Raw genomic sequence first — 19,684 nt, 5'->3', positions numbered from 1 at the left:
ATGGTTTTTCACTGAACACTTTGTCGTTGCGTGGCGTTGCATTTTAAGCGCGGTCGAAATACAACTGAACGAAAACTCTGCCTAGTAAGTAAGGCAGTTTTTTTACTGCTAAACTCTTCATTCAGATTCAGCATTAAAAAATACATACAACTTCAAATTTTCACCCGTCTACGTACAACACCTACTTTTGCATCGCAATTTTTATATTAATCTGTTCCATCCACATATGCAATAGAGTTGCAAGATGGCAATCAAATATTATAGTTATTGTAGGTCGATAAATTTTATGTACGATGTATTTAGTATTTTATGTATTTTTATTTACTGGTAGGTCTGAGAATCGGTCGTCATCCTTTATTGATAAATATACCCCAAAAATTGTAATTATTGAATTTTTTTATTACTTTATACTATGGCTATACAACGTTTGCTGGGTCAGCTGGTACACATACATGTATATTATTATGATAAATATAAACAATATTTATCAATAATTGTTACTTTAAGTTGTCGGTTGTTTATACTTGAACAGATAACCTTCTCATCGCACGACAATTGTTATTAAAATCAGAGCATTTTTGTCGACCAATAATATTATAACATAGATATGTTATTTGTACACGAAATGCTATCGTAAAACAACCAAAAACAATGCGCACATTGTAATGGAGATGGGTAGGCCACTTTATGAGGGATGAAACACCAAAATGGACTAGAGCAATAACTAAATGGTACTACAGAGGAGATAAGAGGAATGGAGGAAGACAGTTCATACGATGGGAGATACAGATAGGAGGGCCACTATGGACTAGAATGACAATGAATCGGAAAGAATGGAAGACCTTGGAGGAGGCCTTTGTCGAAGGACAAACAGTTAACAGAAAGAGTTTAAAAGTTACTGCACATAATTAATAATTAAGTTAATAATATAGCTATGTAAGTTAAGTTAATTAATTAAAATGAATTATATTGTGTGTATTAGTCTAAAGGCTTTATTATTATTATTATGTTATTTGTACACGAAATGCTATCGTAAACACAACCAAAAACAGTAAACCGCGCGCCATACTGACACAATGAAATAGGACACCGCGTCAAGTGTCAGATCACGCTGAACTCTGGAGGGCTATATGACCTTCACAAAAATTGAAACCGCTTCGGCATGGCTCTACTGTGTGATAATTTGCTTATATTGTGCTATGGGGCAGTGCGGCCGATATTAATACCATCTATGTGCTGCAGAAAAGAGCTATTTGCGCTATTTTTAACCTAGGTCCTAAATAATCATTAAGAGAACATTTTGACTGTTGCTTCTCGATTTAATCTTGATAATGTTCTATATGTTCATAAGCACATTGAGGAATTTGCTAGAAACTGTGACAATCATAATGTTAACACGTGCAACAAACTTAAACTTGTAATGCCTACTACTCGGTTAAGTCGAGTTAGTTAGTCTTCTATTGGGCGATGTATATGCTTCTACAATATGATCTCAGAAAATTTACAAAACAAAAGTGTTACGAAATTTAAAATAATTGTTAAAAAACGTTTATGTGGGAAAGGTTATTATAACGTAATTGATTTTCTTAATTATACCACTGACTGGGAATGAAGAGAACAGTCTCAGGCTCTTTAATTATAATTGTTTATTGTACGATATAACATTGTAATCCATATTTTTATAAAAAAGGCCTCTGAGTTTCTTACACCCGTTCTTCTCAGATGTGAGGTAGTCTATTTTGAATGGGTGGTAGTTTTTGACGTTCAATAAGTGATTTTGAATCCAATTTTGAATAAAAATATTTGAATCTATACTTAATATTATAAAGCTGCAGTGTTTGTTTGTTTGTTTGTTTGAACGCGCTAATCTCTGGTACTACTGGTCCGATTTGAATGATTCTTTCAGTGTTAGGTAGTCCATTTATCGAGGAAGGCTATAGGCTATGTTTTTTTTTTCAAAATTAGGGATCCGAAATAAAATTGCTATTTTGTAACACAAGGTGTAAAATCGAAAACCTATTTTTGCGTGCGCTGCAAAAACTATATAATATAAGTGTAGATATAAAAAATATATTCGTTTAGTTTTATTGTTATTATTCTACAGGTTTAGTCTAATATAGTAATATTCTTCTTAAGATAATCCATGACCAGCTTTTTTAAAGAGCCCACACGAGTGGAAAAAATATCAATATTGCCAAAGCACGCATTATATGAGTGTGTCATTCTCCATAGTGGTGAGCGCTCGCCAGAATTTGTACGACATTTTATAGTAGCAAAAAGTTTATGCGTTTGATTATTGCGTACATGACTTCTAAATGGTATTTTGTAACAGAGTTTACGAGTTAAAGGAATACAGTCGTATTTATTATGACTCAGATCAAATAAGAGCATAGCTTCAAGTTGTTTGCGCCTTGACTGCAAGTCAAGTATACTATATTTTTCAAGAAGCTGGTCATAAGGAAGGTAGCTTCCCGTACATTTATAGTGCATTGTCCGTAAAAAATTTTTCTGTACAGTTTCTATTCTCTTAACATATTTATTATAATAGGGATTCCAGATACAAACAGCATATTCGAGTTGTGAGCGAACCAGCGATTTATACAAATTTAGATATGTAGCAACTCTATTGAAATTAATACCGGTCCGCATTATAAATCCATACATTTTAAAAGCTTTATTTACAATGTTTTGTGTATGCGTGTCTAAATGTAACTTACTATCCAATGTTATTCCTAGATCTTTAATATTAGTAACCTTGTCTAGACTCTCTCCATAAAGTGAATATGTACAGTTGCTAGCGGATCTCTTTTTAGTAAAAGTGATATGCTTACATTTACTTAAGCTTAGATTAAGTTTATTTTCTGTAGAATATTTAGTAAATCTATTTAAATCATCCTGAAGATGGTAATGATTATCTTGTAATTCAATTGTTTTAAATATTTTAAGATCATCTGCATATAGTAGAAAATTACTATGTTGAAAGCATGTATGAATATCATTGATGAATATAATAAATAAAAGAGGTCCAAGAATTGACCCATGTGGAACTCCAGAAGTAATCATTACCATTTTCAATTCATGGCCACTGATGATAACTCTTTGAGTACGATTTGAGATGTATGATTTAAACCATCGCCAAAGATCACCACGTATGCCGTTATATGATAATTTTTCTAATAAGCGTCTATGGTCTACCCTATCAAAAGCTTTCTGAAAGTCTGTATAAATGCAGTCTGTTTGTCTATTGTTATCTAAATCTTCAAATAAGTGTGAAGCAAAAACAAGAAGATTAGTTACTGTTGAGCGTTTCTGCACGAATCCATGTTGTTGTGGAATTATAATCCTATGTATCAGTGGATAAATGGAATCGTGTACAAGCCGCTCAGAGCTTGGAAAGTACAGGCAAGATAGAGATTGGTCGGTAATTTTCTACGTTCTTTTTGGATCCTCCTTTATGTACAGGCACTATGCAAGCCATTTTCCATTTCTCTGGAAATATGCCTTGTTTAAGACTGAATAAAATATGCAGTGGTTTGTAAATGGTAGTAGAAGTGGCTTTGAAAAATATTGGAGGTATATCATCCAAACCAGAACCCTTCATTACATCCAACTTGTTTAGAGCCTTAATTACATTTTCAGTCGAGATAACAGTTTGACTGATAATGTCACACACTATTTCATCCTTACCAGTGCATTCAATATGATCTATGTCAAAGTCATTGGTAAAACCGAGTAAAAAAAGTCCGAAAACAAATTACATGCATCGATCGGAGTTATTATTTTTGTAAAATACATTATAAGGAATGCGGGAATTGTTTTTTATATTAGAGAAGTATGTCCAAAAATATTGTGCATTGACTTTAATACTATCTTCTACTATGTTCATATATTCACTGTAACGACGTTTCGATTCCTTTTTAAAACGACGTCTGCCCTTTTTTTATCTTTAAATATATGTATTAAGGATGAATTAAACCAAACTGGGAAGCTCTTTGCCTTTATAGTTTTAGATGGGATATACTTACGTATGAATCCATGGATTATTTCATAGACTAAACCGACAGCTTGATCAGCAGATTTGCCTTGAAAATATCTTTCCCAGTTGGTGTTAAGTATCTCTTCATTAATAACTGAATACTCAGCTTGTTTAAAACAGTAGTGTGTCTGTGTAGTTAAAGGGATATGTGGTCTATTAGCAAAGGGCAATAGTGCATAGAAAGGTCGATAATGACCATCAGGTGGCACCAAGGCAGTAAGTGCATTTAATAAAATACAATCATTGTTACTGGATAGGAATAGATCTAAAATATGATTATTATAATTTTCAAAACAATTATATTGTGATAGATTCAAGGTATACATAAATTGACAAAAATATTGACTCGTTAAACAATAACTATTACTTAATTGTGGTTCCATATGCGCACCGTGTCGCAACCAATTTATTGTCGGTATGTTATAGTCGCCAACAAGGTATATATTATCGCTAAGTAACAAGATTTCTTGTAGGTAATTAAAATAAGATAGGTATATATCATGGGTCTGATTTGGTGGAATATATGTTACACCAAATATGTGACGGCCAGCTGTAGTGCGTAACTCAGCTAGTACGTAATCAATAATTGGTGGCATGGCAAGCATAGTGGCTGGCTGTGACATTGGCAGCGTAAGAAGCGTGGCAGCCAGCGAGCGACGCACCGCAATCATAACTCCACCGCCATCACGCCGCCCGGTCGCGGTTCGGTTCCTATCACACCGGTATACGTTATATCTCGAGTCAATGAGTTCATTGTCAAATATCTCATCAGTTAACCATGTTTCAGTCAGGAGTATTAGATCGTAGTCATGCATAAGTATATTCATATAAAGCGTATGGAGCTTAGTCCGTAATCCACGACAGTTCTGATAATACACTGAAAGAACTTTGTCCATAAAAATTATCTACTGTATACTAATAAATTAAAAATAATTAGAGTTTTAAATCGCATTATCATACTAGGTAATTTTATTATTTTTAGAAACAGAGTGACACGCATATTAATTATGATTTCATGAGAACTACAATGACGTAATTGTTGATTAATAGTTAATCTTTTATAAGTAACATAATTGTAACTAAAAATAATATGGTTTATATTCCGGAAAGTGACATGAGAATACATTATATTGTAAGCTGAAAAATAAGAAAATAAACATGTTTTTACTAACATTATCATACAAAAAACGCAATACCAGCAGTAAAATATAAACACAGTGAGATAAATGTAACATGTACAAGTAATATGGTTTATTTTACAGAGAATGAGATGAGAATACATTATATTAGCCGAAAAATAAGAAAATAAACATGTTTTTAGTACAAAAAAGGCAATAAAAAACAGAAACACAGTGAGATAAATGTAACATGTACAAGTAATATGGTTTAATTTACGAAGAATGACACGAGAATACATTATATTAGCCAAAAAATAAGAAAATAAACATGTTTTTAGTAACATTATTATACAAAAAACGCAATACCAGCAGTAAAATAGAAACATAGGGTAATAAATATATTTACTGGTGACAATCGGTAATAACTGCAGCAAGTCAGGTATATAATATAGTATAGTAGGTATATAAAATAGGTATTTACGTTTATAATGCATACAAGACCAATAATAGGTAATCCTTATTATGTAGTAATTAAGGCCTGTGATCGCATGATGAGCGAGACAGAGTGCACAAAAAATGTATCTGAATTTTTTTGATATCGACTAGTTTTCCATTCTGTCAGCGCCTCGATTTTTGAATTTAGTAAAATCTCCAGTGGATTGGAAAGCAAATGATGGGGATGTGTCATTTTCTCGGACGAGGATAGTTGCATTTTTGACCCACACGTATTTATATTTGAGCCTCTTCGCCTCCTCACGGCACTCGCGAAAAAGTCGTTTATTCTTAAGAGTAAGATGCTCATTCATATAGATAATATGCGACTGACCTTGAATACCTATCTGTTCATTCCGTACTCCACGAGCCTTACGGAAAGCACTTAGAATGTTGTCACGCAGAATCCTAGTGGTGAATTTGACAATTATGTTTTTAGGCTGGCGATTGTTTTGTTGATTTGCATGTGGGACTCGATGAATCGAAATTACATCTTTGTTCGAGATTGTGTAGTTAATAGCCAAGCCTATGGCATCTAGTATTGAAAGTAGATTTTCATTCCGTTTGTCAGGTACGTTACATATCTCAATATTGCACTGCCTCGCCTGCTGCTCCAGGGAGTCGATTTTATGTTCCAGGGTAGAAACGAGATTAGCTGTTCCAAGCACACCCTTCTCAAATTCCTCAAGTTCACGTATCTTTTTTTCAATGTGAGCGTGCTCCTCTGATTGAAATTGGGCCGATGATTGCAGTTCGGTGATATCCTTGGTTACACTGGCCAATCCACTTTTCAAGTTAGCTTGCTCAGTCCGCAGTGATTGCATTTCAAGCTGTACTTCAGATAAAGCACTTTTGATATCGCCACTAATTCTATTTAGGCTGTCGTCGATTTCTTTACGCCATGTTTGTAGCATATTCTGTAGATCATTTGTAAAGCTACGCAATTCAAATTCTAGATGTGTCGCCTGGTGTTCGGAGAGTTTAGGTGACGTGTTCGTTTCCTCAGCGGACGGAATTAATGAATTACGTACCGGAGTGTTTTCACGGTTTCCTTTACGTCGCCGAGTTACATTGCAGCAGGAGGGACATTTCCAGGAGGCCAGATAGTCCTTACTAAGTGTCTTGTATTGTTGTGGGTTAATATTCAGACACTCAGAGTGATAGCCTAATTTACAGTAATAGCACTTCATAAGCAATTTTTCTGTCAAAGGATGTCCACAACCACCACTGCACTCCATATTTACAGACACTGATTTTAAGCCTCAATACACTAAACGAATTATTATGTAGTTAATAATTAGAATAAAACTTTAAATTGGACACAAGTAAATAGGCCGTAATCACACGCTGTCGTAATAATAACTTTAACACGTCAGGTAACTTGCGCTGTGACACGTGGCGGTATGATGATAATAATTAATAACGTATTACACATGTACCATTTAGAAAATAATTGCAATAAACTTACAAAATTTCGTTACGTTCCTTCAAGATTACACCAAACTGCATCTGGAGGTAGCTCTTTTAGCATATCATGGTTACGTTGTCTCTAATCATAGATATGGTTCACTATTATTGGGCTCATCAACTCATTTCCAAAGACCTTTTGTTTGTGGAAGAAAGTTCCATGAAAACCGCTCTGTTGATGAACGCCACACATTGAGTTGGTGGAGATGATGCCTTTATTTATGTCGTGTCGTCCGAATGTGAAATTTTGGGCAGGAATTATGAAGCGACATCTCTACCCAAAGTCATGTGATCTAAGTCTAGTCGTTCACAGATCGCTGACAATTCCAAAAAGGATGTAAATACTACGTAATTTGAGGCAGGACTGCCACAGTAAGAACTGAAATTTAATTTACTATGAATCATGCAGTCATTTGATATAAGTTTGAAATAGTGGTAATGACAGTATCGCAATTGGCGACGAAGTATAATCCGGCTAAGTTTGAAAGCGAACAGTTACTTATAAAGTAGGGATTTCAGCTGTATCCTTTTTTTCATAAGACTATAGCTGTCAGTCTGTCAATGACTGCATGTTTGTGAATCGCTTTTTTTAAGAGAATGTCGCTAGCCTGGACAATTCGAGCAGCTCTGCGTTGCAAGATTTTGATTTGATTGTCAAGTCGTAAACTATTACGTATTACGTATTTTGAACATTAAAATAGCTAACCAACAAGCTAACAGTACTAACGCACACATTGACAATTCAAACTCGCGTTTCGTTCGAGCGCTTTTTCTAACTGTGCCAACCGTTCAAGTGACGTTATCGTTAGTGGCTTCATCTACATCTACGGAGGTTCGAGTCCCGCATCGTTCATAAAATTTTGTTTTCGGTTGTATATGTGTAATTAATCTCAGAAGCGAGGGTTATCACTTTAAAACATAACAAATTGTTTAGATTTGCAGGAGCGACATTTCATGTCAATTTCCTTATAAGCAAATATTGGGCTTGAGCATGTTATCAACTGTAAAGTAGATCCTGGAGATGAAGCCACAACCTGAGAGTTGAACAAAGCATACAACATTTTATGACGATACGACACTCGAACGGTTGGCTCAGTTGTAAAGAGCGCTCGCACGGTACGCGAGAAGTCACGCGTTCCAGTCCCGCATCTTTAATAAAATTTTGTTTTCAGTTTTATTTGTTTAATTAATCCCAGAAGTGAGGGTTATCACATTAAAACATAAAAAATTGCTTAAATCAAACTTGACAACACAATACAGGTCTCGATATATTATTATTAGTGGAAATCACAATTATAAATCTTATTTCCGATTTCTTGTAAAACTTATAATGCACTATTAAATGAACGTTTATCTTTATTTAGTCTTGTTTCCTGCTCGTAAATGACCCTTGATCGCAGATAAGCGGCATGCTCTATGGCCGACATCTTGTCTATGCCACAGTTTTTGTGCCATAGAGTAAAAGAAAAACACAAATATTATAATACTGTTTAGAAGTATATTTTTTATTTATTTATTAGGAAGACCAACAGCTGTTAGCGAAATCATTACCCGTAGTGACAATACTATACTATATTTATAGTAAATTATTTTATAGTAAACACTATACTATAAAACTAAAATACAATGCACAATTTAAAATAATTACAGAATTGAAACAATTCATACACAAGAAAAGTTTCAGTGTCATTACATTACCACTTTTAACATTGATTAAAGAAAAGTCGGCTGAACAAGCTCCTAGCTGACATAAAGTTAGTCTGAAAAAGATAGAATTACCCCTAGATAAATTATTAAAATTATTACTTGTTCGCCAATGTCGCTTTGTATTTTGTCGATAGTTGGAAGATATAAACGTTGGTTGAACCTAAGCGGCCTAGACGGGGTTCTGAGTTAACCAGAGGCAATCTTCATGGGGATTATTAAATCAGCGATTTTTCTAGTGGAAGCTGATGGTGCCTTTTGCAAAGAATAATAAAATCAGAGGAGTCATAGCATTGACCAGTGTGTGCACTAGATGCCGCAAAAACCTTCTCTGAATTTTTGAGAGTAGGTACATTGGATTCCAAACATATTTTCATATTTATAATTATCACACTCTTACACTGATCATTAATGCAAAGAGGAAGTGAGTTATACGTAATAAGAGGCGGGAATGCCTGAGTAAAAATTGAAATTTAGTTTAATACTAGCTGACCCAGCAAACGTTGTATTGCCGATATTAAATCGCGATACAAAAGTAACTGTTGATCGTAGATGGGTGAAAATTTGAAGTTGTATGTATTTTTTAATGTTGACTCAGAGTCAAACAAATTTAAAAAAAAAATGTCAACTAAATTAAAAAAAAAATCGTGTGGACCACCCTTAACATTTAGGGGGATGAAAAATAGATGTTGTCCGATTCTCAGACCTACCCAATATGCACTCAAAATTTCATGAGAATCGGCCAAGCCGAAGGAGTTTAACTACAAACACCGCGACATGAGAGTTTTATATATTATAGATGAAACGTGAAGTTATTTGACATAAGTTTGAAATAGTAGTAATTACAGTATCGCGACTGACCACGATATACGGCTAAGTTTGAAAGCGAACAGTTGTTTAAAACGTAGTGGATTTCGGCTATCTCCTTTGTTTATAAGATTATTGGATTTGCTATGACTGCACGTTTCACACAATAGAGTGAATCGCTTTTTTCTTAGAGAGTTTCGCTAGGCTGATTAATGTTTTAACCGTGTTCAGAACATGAGGAGGGTCATAATTATTTTACAGAAATAAAATTTGAAAAACAAAATTTTATGAACGATGCGGGATTCGAACCCACGACCTCCGGCGTCCGTACCGGTGCTCTAACCAACTGAGCTAACCGTCCGAGTACCGCCTCGTTATAAAATTCTGTTTGCTTTGTTCAACTCTCAGGTTGTGGCTTAGATAGATGAAGTTCAACAAATCGTTCATTAAATTTTGTTTTTCAAATTTTATTTGTGTATTAATCCTAGAAGTGAGGGTTATCACTTTAAAAACATTACATATCTATACTAATATATAAAGCTGCAGTGTTTGTTTGTTTGTTTATTTGTTTGTTTGTTTGAACGCGCTAATCTCTGGTACTACTGTTCTGATTTGAATGATTCTTTCAGTGTTGGGTAGTCCATTTATCGAGGAAGGCTATAGGCTATGTTTTCATTCAAAATTAGGGATCCGTAATAAAATTGCTATTTTGTAACAAAAGGTGTAAAATCGAAAACCTATTTTTGCATGCGCTGCAAAAACTATTGATAATAGAACAAAATGATGTACAGGCTATAATATAGGCAATATTTTATTACTTATAAAACTATCGCGTGAATTATACTTTATATGGCAAAACAACGTTTGCCGGGTCAGCTAGTTGTTTATAATTATTAAATTTTTCTTTTACATTTTTGAGGCTAAATTTCTTTTGGCGGGTATGAGAAAAATTATGAGGGTGAAATTTTTAAGTACACCGACATCTAAAACAGTCTTTAGGTGGTTTCTAACAGTCTTAGAAATAAACTTTGTATAAGTTCCTTAGAATAAACCAAGCATATGCAATATGTTGACTATATCGCTGACAACACTGTCAATATAATGACAGTTCTGCAGTTTTCCGAATGTCAAGCTGCCGTTCAAATAAACGCGGGAAACGTTATAAGTACGAATAAACCAATCTCAATCAACATGTCTATTTGTAAACATTTTGTAACTTTATATTCTACCAAGTTTATTTGTAAGGCGGTTAATATTTCTTATTATCTTAGTAACTATTATGGAGAGTATACACTATTATGGAGTGTATAGTCTCCGTTGTAACGATAGAGTACCTTTGTACACACTAGTGTAGTAACAATATTCAAAGTGGTTACACAAATATTTATGATATAGTCAAAATTTTGCATATTCTTGGTTTATTCGAAGGTACAACTGTATACCAAGTTTATATCACACGTTTTTTATATAACTGGGGATAAAAAACTAAGAATGAGAAAAAACACTCCTAAGTGGCTGTTTAAAGTTAGCGGACCATTATGAATAAGGGGGTAAGAATATTTTTTACTTCAAGAATCAAATTAGTAAAGTACACATTTTTTTTTTGTAAATAGTTTCCCACCATCTATCGATGTTTGCTGAGGTTGTCATCACTAGTTTTAGTACCGCAGACTCTCACTACATGGCCAACAGCGCCAAAATGGCGAATATCAAACAGGCACAAAACCACTTTGACAGCCGCACAGTATTTAAACAGTTAATATACCTACAAGTGAAGATACAGTGTCATTACCCACCACTATTAACTTGGAACCATATTACTGATTAAAAGACTGGATGTGTGGCGGTCCTCCACAGTGCGGTTTTCAAGGAGCTTTCTTCCTCGTACTACAAAGCTGTGGAATGAGCTTCCTTGTGCGGTGTTTCCGGGACGATACGACATGGGTACCTTCAAAAAAAGGGCGTACACCTTCCTTAAAGGCCGGCAACGCTCCTGTGATTCCTCTGGTGTTGCAAGAGAATGTGGGCGACGGTGATCACTTAACAACAGGTGACCCGTACGCTCGTTTGTCCTCCCATTCCATAAAAAAAAAGAACCGCCGGTTAAGATGCTCCTAACTGATATAAAGCTGGGGACACACATGCCCGTAGCTTGGACATTTGCATACCAGCTTCTTGCATATTATAGCTAGTGTATACGCTAAGTGGCATGCCTGTAACTGGCATACATGGAGCTAGCACAACATTTGATTTACTTTCGTGCCCGTTTTCGGTGGGGACGCGGGATAGAGATTAGAGACAAGAGATTAGAGATAATAGATTCGCATTTCTTCTCTATCATGCTGTATCTCCATTAGAGATGTTCGTTTATACACTAATATATTGTCTGAGTCTTTAAGTACACCAGATTATGAATTATGTATTGATATTACTTATGTAGTCTACAACTCATTATTATATTGTCCTTGAATATGTTTGGCTAGGAGGCAAGGAGTAAATATTGGACAAAATCTATTGATACGATAACGAAGACGTGTTTGCCTGACCAATCAAACATAATTTATTTGCGCACGAGTTTCTAGCGAATATTTTTAATGTAAGTATTTAAGGTTTTGTACGCGAGGATTTTGGTTCTATTGCAACCCTCGGGAACTCTAAAAAATTTCAGGCTATAATGTACAAGTGCTGATCCGGCAAACACAGAACAGGTAAAAGACATAATCTCTTAAAACAGTTCTGTGCCGGCCTTTGCCATATAAATTAAATCCCGCTCATTGTATGAAATGCCATATTATGTAATGTCATTTACTGATTTATTTGTATTGCGAAAATATAGGTAAGTATTCTAAGTAAAAAAATATAGGTTCGAAATTAGTAATCACCAACATCATTATCATCATCAGCGGGAAGACGTCCACTGCTGGACAAAGCCCTCTTCCATTGCAATTTGAGCAACCATGAGCTTTCTCATAGGGCACATAGTTAGCGACCACGTCTGCGTACCGTAAGTCATCACTGGCAACACACATTGGTTGAAAACCTTCGTCTTCAAACACTGGAGCGAGAAGATTTTACGGAGCTTCCCGATTCCCATCCGAGTTGGATTCGACGAGTGACCTCTTCCGCGAAATTGGACCTGCCTAACTGGAATGTTTGTCCAAGGTAGACATACTCGTCAACAATTTCGAGAGTACAGTTCCCAATTGTTACGGGAGTAGGTGCAACATGGACATTTGACATGATCTTCGTTTTGTCCATTTTCATTTTGAGACCTACTTCTTGGTAAGATGTATTGAGGCCATCGAGCATATGGCTTAAGTCTTCCATGGTCTCAGCCATGATTACGATATCGTCTGCGAATCGAAGGTGAGTGATATATTCGCCGTTGATATTGATGCCCAGTCCGTTGCAGTGCAGAAGCTTAAAGACATCTCCGAACGCAGCGGTGAACAGCTTTTGCGATATGACATCGCCTTGTCTGACTCTCCGCTGCAGTCGTTTAAGCTTCGAGATCTGATCCTGGAGACGGACCGACATGGTGGCGTTTCCATACAAACACTTGGCTTCGATGTATCGGTAATCAATGTGGCACCTCTGGAGAGTCTGTAGCACCGCCCAGGTCTCGATCGAATCAAAGGCTTTCGCATAGTTCACGAACGCCAAGCATAGTGGCTGGTTGTACTCCTCTGTCTTCTGTATAACCTGCCCCAGCGTACGTAGGTAAGTGGTTTATGGTGCTAAAGCCTTTTCGGAATTAAGCTTGTTCGGGAGGCTGGAAGTCGTCAAGCCTGTGAACGAGATGATTAGTGATTACCCTAGAAAACAGCTATATTACATGGCTCAGAAGTGATATGGGCCTAAAGTTCTTCAAATAATTTTATCGAATATGTTACACTTTGTATAATGAATAATACATCAAGACATGTATATATATGTATTGTGAGAGCTCTATAGAATAATGTTTTTAATGTATTTGTTGGATGCGATTACTAATTATGACACTAATCACGACCATCATGTTAACGAAAAACCCTTACACAAATAATCAATTGAAGCTCTAAAGGTTGATAATAATAATAATATTGACACACTTTTTACACAAATTATCTTGCCCCAAGTTACGCATATATAGCCTGTGTTATGATGCATCCAATATACGATAATTTATATTTATATAGTTCATTCTTGGTTATTTTTTAAAAAAATATTTTTTACACGATTCATATGTTATATTCATATATATAAACAAATTTGTTTTGTACATAAAATACTCTATTTGATTGAAAATAGTGGCCGTTGAATTTCTTCTATGTACTCACGAACCTATTCTTTTTCCGAACATATTGTGGTAAATTTAGTACCTAATTTAAAAGAAATAATTTATAGTTACAATTCAAAAGCGCTTAATTCAATAAAGTTTATTTGACTTTGACTTTGAATGTCTTACACATACATGATTTTTAACCAACAGATATTCGCATATCATTTTATATATGCCTTATAATTACGTCCAAGAAGGCTTCTATTAACTTTTATTCGTGGAACTCGTATGTAATTTAGCAGTAGGTAGCATTTTACACGCGATGTTTTTATCATCCATTTAAATTGCAGCCATATTGTAATATGATTTGTTTGCGTTTTAACCGACTTTAAAAATGGAGGAGGATCTCAACTCGTCAGTATTTTTTTTATGTTTGTTACCTCAGAACATTCGAATGCGTGAACCTATTTTTGATAATTCTTTTTTTATTTGAAAGCTGGTGCTTCCCGTGTGGTCCAATTTGGTCCAGATCTGATAATGGCATCCATGAGAAAACCATAAAAGTCTAAAATTTGCAATAAATATGTGCGCGACAAATTTACGAATAGCTCAATATCGCGCCAGCCGATTTCGATGTTTTTTTTTTATTTGAAAAGATATTCTGCAGAGATAGTTCGGTGAGAGTTTTGTTAGGCTCTGATTATGGGATCCATGACAAAGTATCGGAACTCTGCAATCCTTTGGAGCAAATTAACGATACTCGGCCGAATCTTTTTGATACTATCCGGATGTTTGAGTAACGTCGTTATGGTCAAGTAATTGTCGTAGGCAATTATGATGATCAACCTCCTTAACGACTTTTGGGTGCGATCTGTGGCATGTGGCATATTATATATGTTGTTTTGGAATAGTGTTTTTGAAGTCGGTTGTTATTTTAAAAAAATTTTTTGGTAGATCTGGTTATATTAAGCAGGTATAAAAATAAAAAAAAAACTTACTCAAAATATGTTCTTTTCAATAAAATAAAAAAAATCTTTTAAAACTCTAATTAAATCTCAATTTTCTTCTCTTTTTCTACTATTTTAATATGGTTTCTCCCTCGTACTACAAAGCTATGGAATGAGCTTCCTTGTGCGGTGTTTCCGGGACAATACGACATGGGTACCTTCAAAAAAAGCGCGTACACCTTCCTTAAAGGCCGGCAACGCTCTTGTGATTCCTCTGGTGTTGCAAGAGAATGTGGGCGGCGGTGATCACTTAACACCAGGTGACCCGTACGCTCGTTTGTCCTCCTATTCCATAAAAAAAAATAGATACATTTGCTATACGATATACATACTTAATAAATAAAATTAATATAATTATATGTGATTTACTATTCAACAGGATTTATTTACTACCAAGTAATTTAAGTCATATTGTTGATCGTTTATACGTAGAAAGTAATGCAAATGGCCGCCTGAGAAATAGGAAGTCGACGAGAAGGGTTGAGTTGCTTTTTTTTTTATTTTATTATCCACAAGTTTTGTAATATTTTTTCAATTTTAAATGGTCATATTATATTCATTACAAAATTTTTGAATATTTACATTTTGTGTAAATGATACAAATTGGTGGAGCAGAGTCTGGCATGGTTCTAAGCGCCTAAGCGATATTTTGACTTTTGACACTTAGCAGCGACATAGCACAGATTATACATAGTTTGCGCATATTTCATTCACTTTAACATCGTAAAAAATCAAAATATTAGTCTATGGTTACGATGTTGTTACGATAAACGATATGGAATACGAACATTTGTTAGAGTAGGGTAGGTGCGATATATTCGTGTTATTATCGTATCGTTCCGAATATATCGTTGTCGATTTTGCGAGTAGACCTACAGAGAGCCTCGCGACCGTCACTTTTGATACGAACGGACTGTCGTATTAACGTAATATTACCTTTGTCAATTGAACTTCACGAATTAAACTTATTAATTACAGTCTACTTTTTAATTGGACGCTAAGATCCCTATCATTCAAGACCAGGGCACTGGGCGCCTACCAAATTCTTTTTTAGTTCGATTCTACTACATTTGGCTTGGCACCGACTTAAAACCTATCAATAGGTAGCATATATATATAAATAATAGTATTTTATTAATATTAAAGGTTAAGGTGTGTAAGATGTGTATTAAATTAAATTTTTATTAAGTTCATTTATACTTTTCAGTTTTTGAAGTGGGTTTTTTTAAACGAATTTTTTGTTATTATATTGTTTTTTTCGTTAACTTTACTATAGTATATATATGTACTAGCTGACCTGGCAAACGTTGTTTTGCCATATAAATTATAAATGTAAGCCTTCCTTGAGCTTCAACGAATCTATTACAAAAGATTTCATTGAGATCGGTTGAATAGTTTAGGAGTTATTAGGGAACATATAAACATACATTCTCTTTTATATATATAGATTGTCAATAATATTTCAAAACATCAAGAATTATTTCGTAAAAATGCTCCCTGTTGTTACAATGAAATTGTTTTACAGCGGAACTGTCAAACCGTGCGTCACTAAATTCTCTGATAGTAAATATGTCAATACAAAACAAATATTGAAAATAATAATAACCATGGGTCCCAAATCGAAATAAAAACTATCCTATCTCTCAAGTTGGACCAAACTGCACTCCATGAAATAATCCTCATTTAAATCCGTTCATTAGTTTAGGAGTCCATCGCGGACAAACAACGTGTCACGTAATTTATATATATTAAGATGTATATTCCTAGTATAGTATTTAAGGAATGCCATTACTAATAATTATGACAGTAATCACGACCATCATGTTCACGAAGCATCCTTACACATACAATGAGTTCAAGCTCTAAAGGTTGATGCATCCAATATACGATAATTTATATTTATGCAGTAACTTTTTTATTACTTTTTATGAAATAATTTGTATTATTTAAACGCGACTCATATATTGGATGCAGCACCTTACAAATTAATTTGTTACAGTCATTGTAAAATACTCTATTTGATTTAAAAGAGTGGCAGTTGATGTTCTTCTCACAATAAACTAAAATGTTTTATAAAAAAAATTGCTCTGTCGTAAATCCTATTACTCCACTGCTGAATATCTAAAAGATCGGACAGCCTGGGACTAGATTGTGATTATTTTATAGCGATAGAAATAACTCTACAATATTTTTATTGAAAAGAGCGCAAAAAAAGAATGCTGGGAGAGTTTCTTGCGCCGCTTCTTCTCTCTCGGAGCGCCATTTGTTTCCGAAGCGGTAGTAGTATCTAGTAGTTATTAGAAATGACACCAAAAATAATTCTAAAGGAATCAATTTTGAGAAAATAAATGCCTTTTATGACATTTTTACGAATTTATGATAAATTCAGTAATTTAAAATAAATATTTGTAGTGACGATTCAAAAGCGCTTAGTTTAAGCGTAATTGAATAAAGTTTATTTGACTTTGACTTTGACTATATGTCAGTTAAAGTGACCACTTTATAACTTTAGACCTCAGAATACAACACAATACATAATAAGTGTTTAATATCATTTGTACGCAGCGCATTGTGTCCAAAATAACTCCCCGCCCGCGTCTAACCCCCGCTCAGTGCTATCAGCGCTCCATACATTACCACTTTTAGGTCTTATTTGAGAAATTTAATCGGTCTGTCTGTTCGCGATAAACTTAAAAACTACTGCAATGATTTTCATGCTGTTTTCACCAATAGATAGCGTGGTTCTCGAGGAAGGTTTTAGTATATAGTTAAGTTTCTGTATATATTTACGTCTGTATTAACGATATTTGTTGGAGTTATCGGAAAAAGATTACCCATCTGGGAGCTTTTAAGTAAAAACGCTGTCGAAGCCCTTTGAGATACAACAAAATAATGTATGGTGGAATTATGAATTTCTTTAGGGTAACATACTAAATCCATTTTAATACCTTACAAAATTGTACAACATTATATTTTAGAAATATCCGGACGACCGAGGCTTGTTCAGATTTTGAAGAATGTACAAAAGTTGGACAAAAAAAACATACTGACGAATTGAGAACCTCCTCCTTTTTTGAAGTCGGTCAAAAATAACTAATAGGACAACTGGATTCGAACCGGGGTCTTCTACTTTCCGGATCACCCGAGGATGTCTCATCTGAGCTATTACAGTCTTGTGTATAGTGGCGAAATTTACCTTTGTATAAAAAAATAAATAAAAAAGAAAATATATATATTATTCCCATATACTTACTTAAATCATTTTTTTTCTATGAACAGAACAGCGCCTGTCGGGTCAGCTAGTATTTTTATAACATATGCATGTTTATTAAAAACTAAAATTTCTTATTCTTGTAAACACCAATTGACAGTTCAGATCCGATTGTCATGAAGTTACGTTCCGATTTAGGGAAATCGTGTGATGCGTGTTCTAGTAACAAGATCGAATGTAAATTGTTTGGAGATGCCTAGTAATCTGCAAAATTTTGCCTGTTTGGTTGAGTTGACAACTAAAGACATATAATCTATATATTATATATAAGAGATTTCCACATATATAGTCACTCATCACGATGTCTCTGGAACCATAAGCCGTAGAGACTTGAAATTTGGTAGGAATATTCCTTTCGCCGAGTAGAGGTCAGCTAAGAACGGGTAAATGTATACACTTCTATAATAAAGTCCCAGCCACTGTTCAGACATTATCTATAAATAAATTTAAATGTTTTACAAAAAAAATGGCTCTGTCGTAAATCCTATTACTCCACTGCTGAATATCTAAATAATCGGACAGCCTGGGACTATATTGTGATTATTTTATAGCGATAGAAATCACTGTACAATATTGTAAATTTTTATTGAAAAGAGCGCAAAAAAAGAATGCTGGGAGAGTTTCTTGCGCCGCCTTTTCTCCCCCTGGAGCGCCATTTGTTTCCGAAGCGGTTGTAGTATCTAGTAGTTATTAGAAAAGACATCAAAAAGAATTCTAAAGGAATCAATTTTGAAAAAATAAATGCCTTTTTATGCCTCTTATGCCAAGCGTCTCGACACCAAGCGGCACAAAGATGTATGACTCACTGAGATCGACATATTTGCGACGCTTGCTGTCTTCGGCAATCAAAGCAGCAGCCCCAGCACCAACTGACGTAACTTGGACATGAGAAGGAGAGTGTCGACGCAAGTCGCGTCCCACACCAGCGCACTTCCATGTGCCCAAGCCACCAGAGTTGTCCCATTACTGTCATATTATGATATATGAATTTTATCTAGATTATTTTTTTGATTCAAGTATTTAAGTTTAAGTTTCCTTAATTTTTATTGATATCATGCAATAATTTAAAAATTGTTAAATTTAAGTAACACTCTTGGTCTCGTACTATACTATTATTATTTGGAACACCTCTTTTCTGCAGCACAAAAATAGAATCAATATCAACAGTATTTGCCATGATGTATACAATGTAATGATGTGAAAGTTTTCAAAATTAATTTGTTATCCCTTATCTACCACTCTTAATAAAATGTTTCAGGAAATATATCAATACTTACATATATAATATTTTTTATCCGTTTGTTGCCCCCAGCACAGCACAGAAAACTGGTGTTTGATCCCAGAACACGTAAACTGGCATCCCTGAAGATTTGTCATGACAGTGTCCTCGCGAATCAAAATCCTCCCATTATTCGGGGAGATGACGACGACTTTTTCGTCTTTTGGCAACATCAGCGTTTCCGACGTTGTTCTATCTACGATACCGTGATCCATCGTGGACACACGACCGATCGCGACGGT

At 34.8% G+C, this 19,684-nt stretch overlaps 1 protein-coding gene and 1 non-coding gene across 3 annotated transcripts in view; both read right to left on the bottom strand.

Annotated features, from left to right (window-relative positions):
* Positions 1-19,684, bottom strand: part of LOC126974716 (scavenger receptor class B member 1-like) — a 56,431-nt gene extending 36,747 nt beyond the window's left edge. For both annotated transcript variants that reach the window (XM_050822307.1, XM_050822308.1), the window contains exon 1: positions 19,441-19,684. In XM_050822307.1, coding sequence (XP_050678264.1) covers positions 19,441-19,657 — 217 coding nt within the window. In that variant the 5' untranslated portion in view covers positions 19,658-19,684. The remainder of the gene's footprint in view (positions 1-19,440) is intronic.
* Positions 9,913-9,985, bottom strand: Trnar-acg (transfer RNA arginine (anticodon ACG)). The gene has a single exon. It is a non-coding gene; the product is annotated as a tRNA-Arg (tRNA).

Source organism: Leptidea sinapis, chromosome 33 (genome assembly GCF_905404315.1).
Source record: "Leptidea sinapis chromosome 33, ilLepSina1.1, whole genome shotgun sequence".
NCBI lineage: Eukaryota > Metazoa > Arthropoda > Insecta > Lepidoptera > Pieridae > Leptidea > Leptidea sinapis.
The sequence above is the reverse complement of the archived record's forward strand: the minus strand, read 5'-3'. Positions and strand labels throughout refer to the sequence as shown.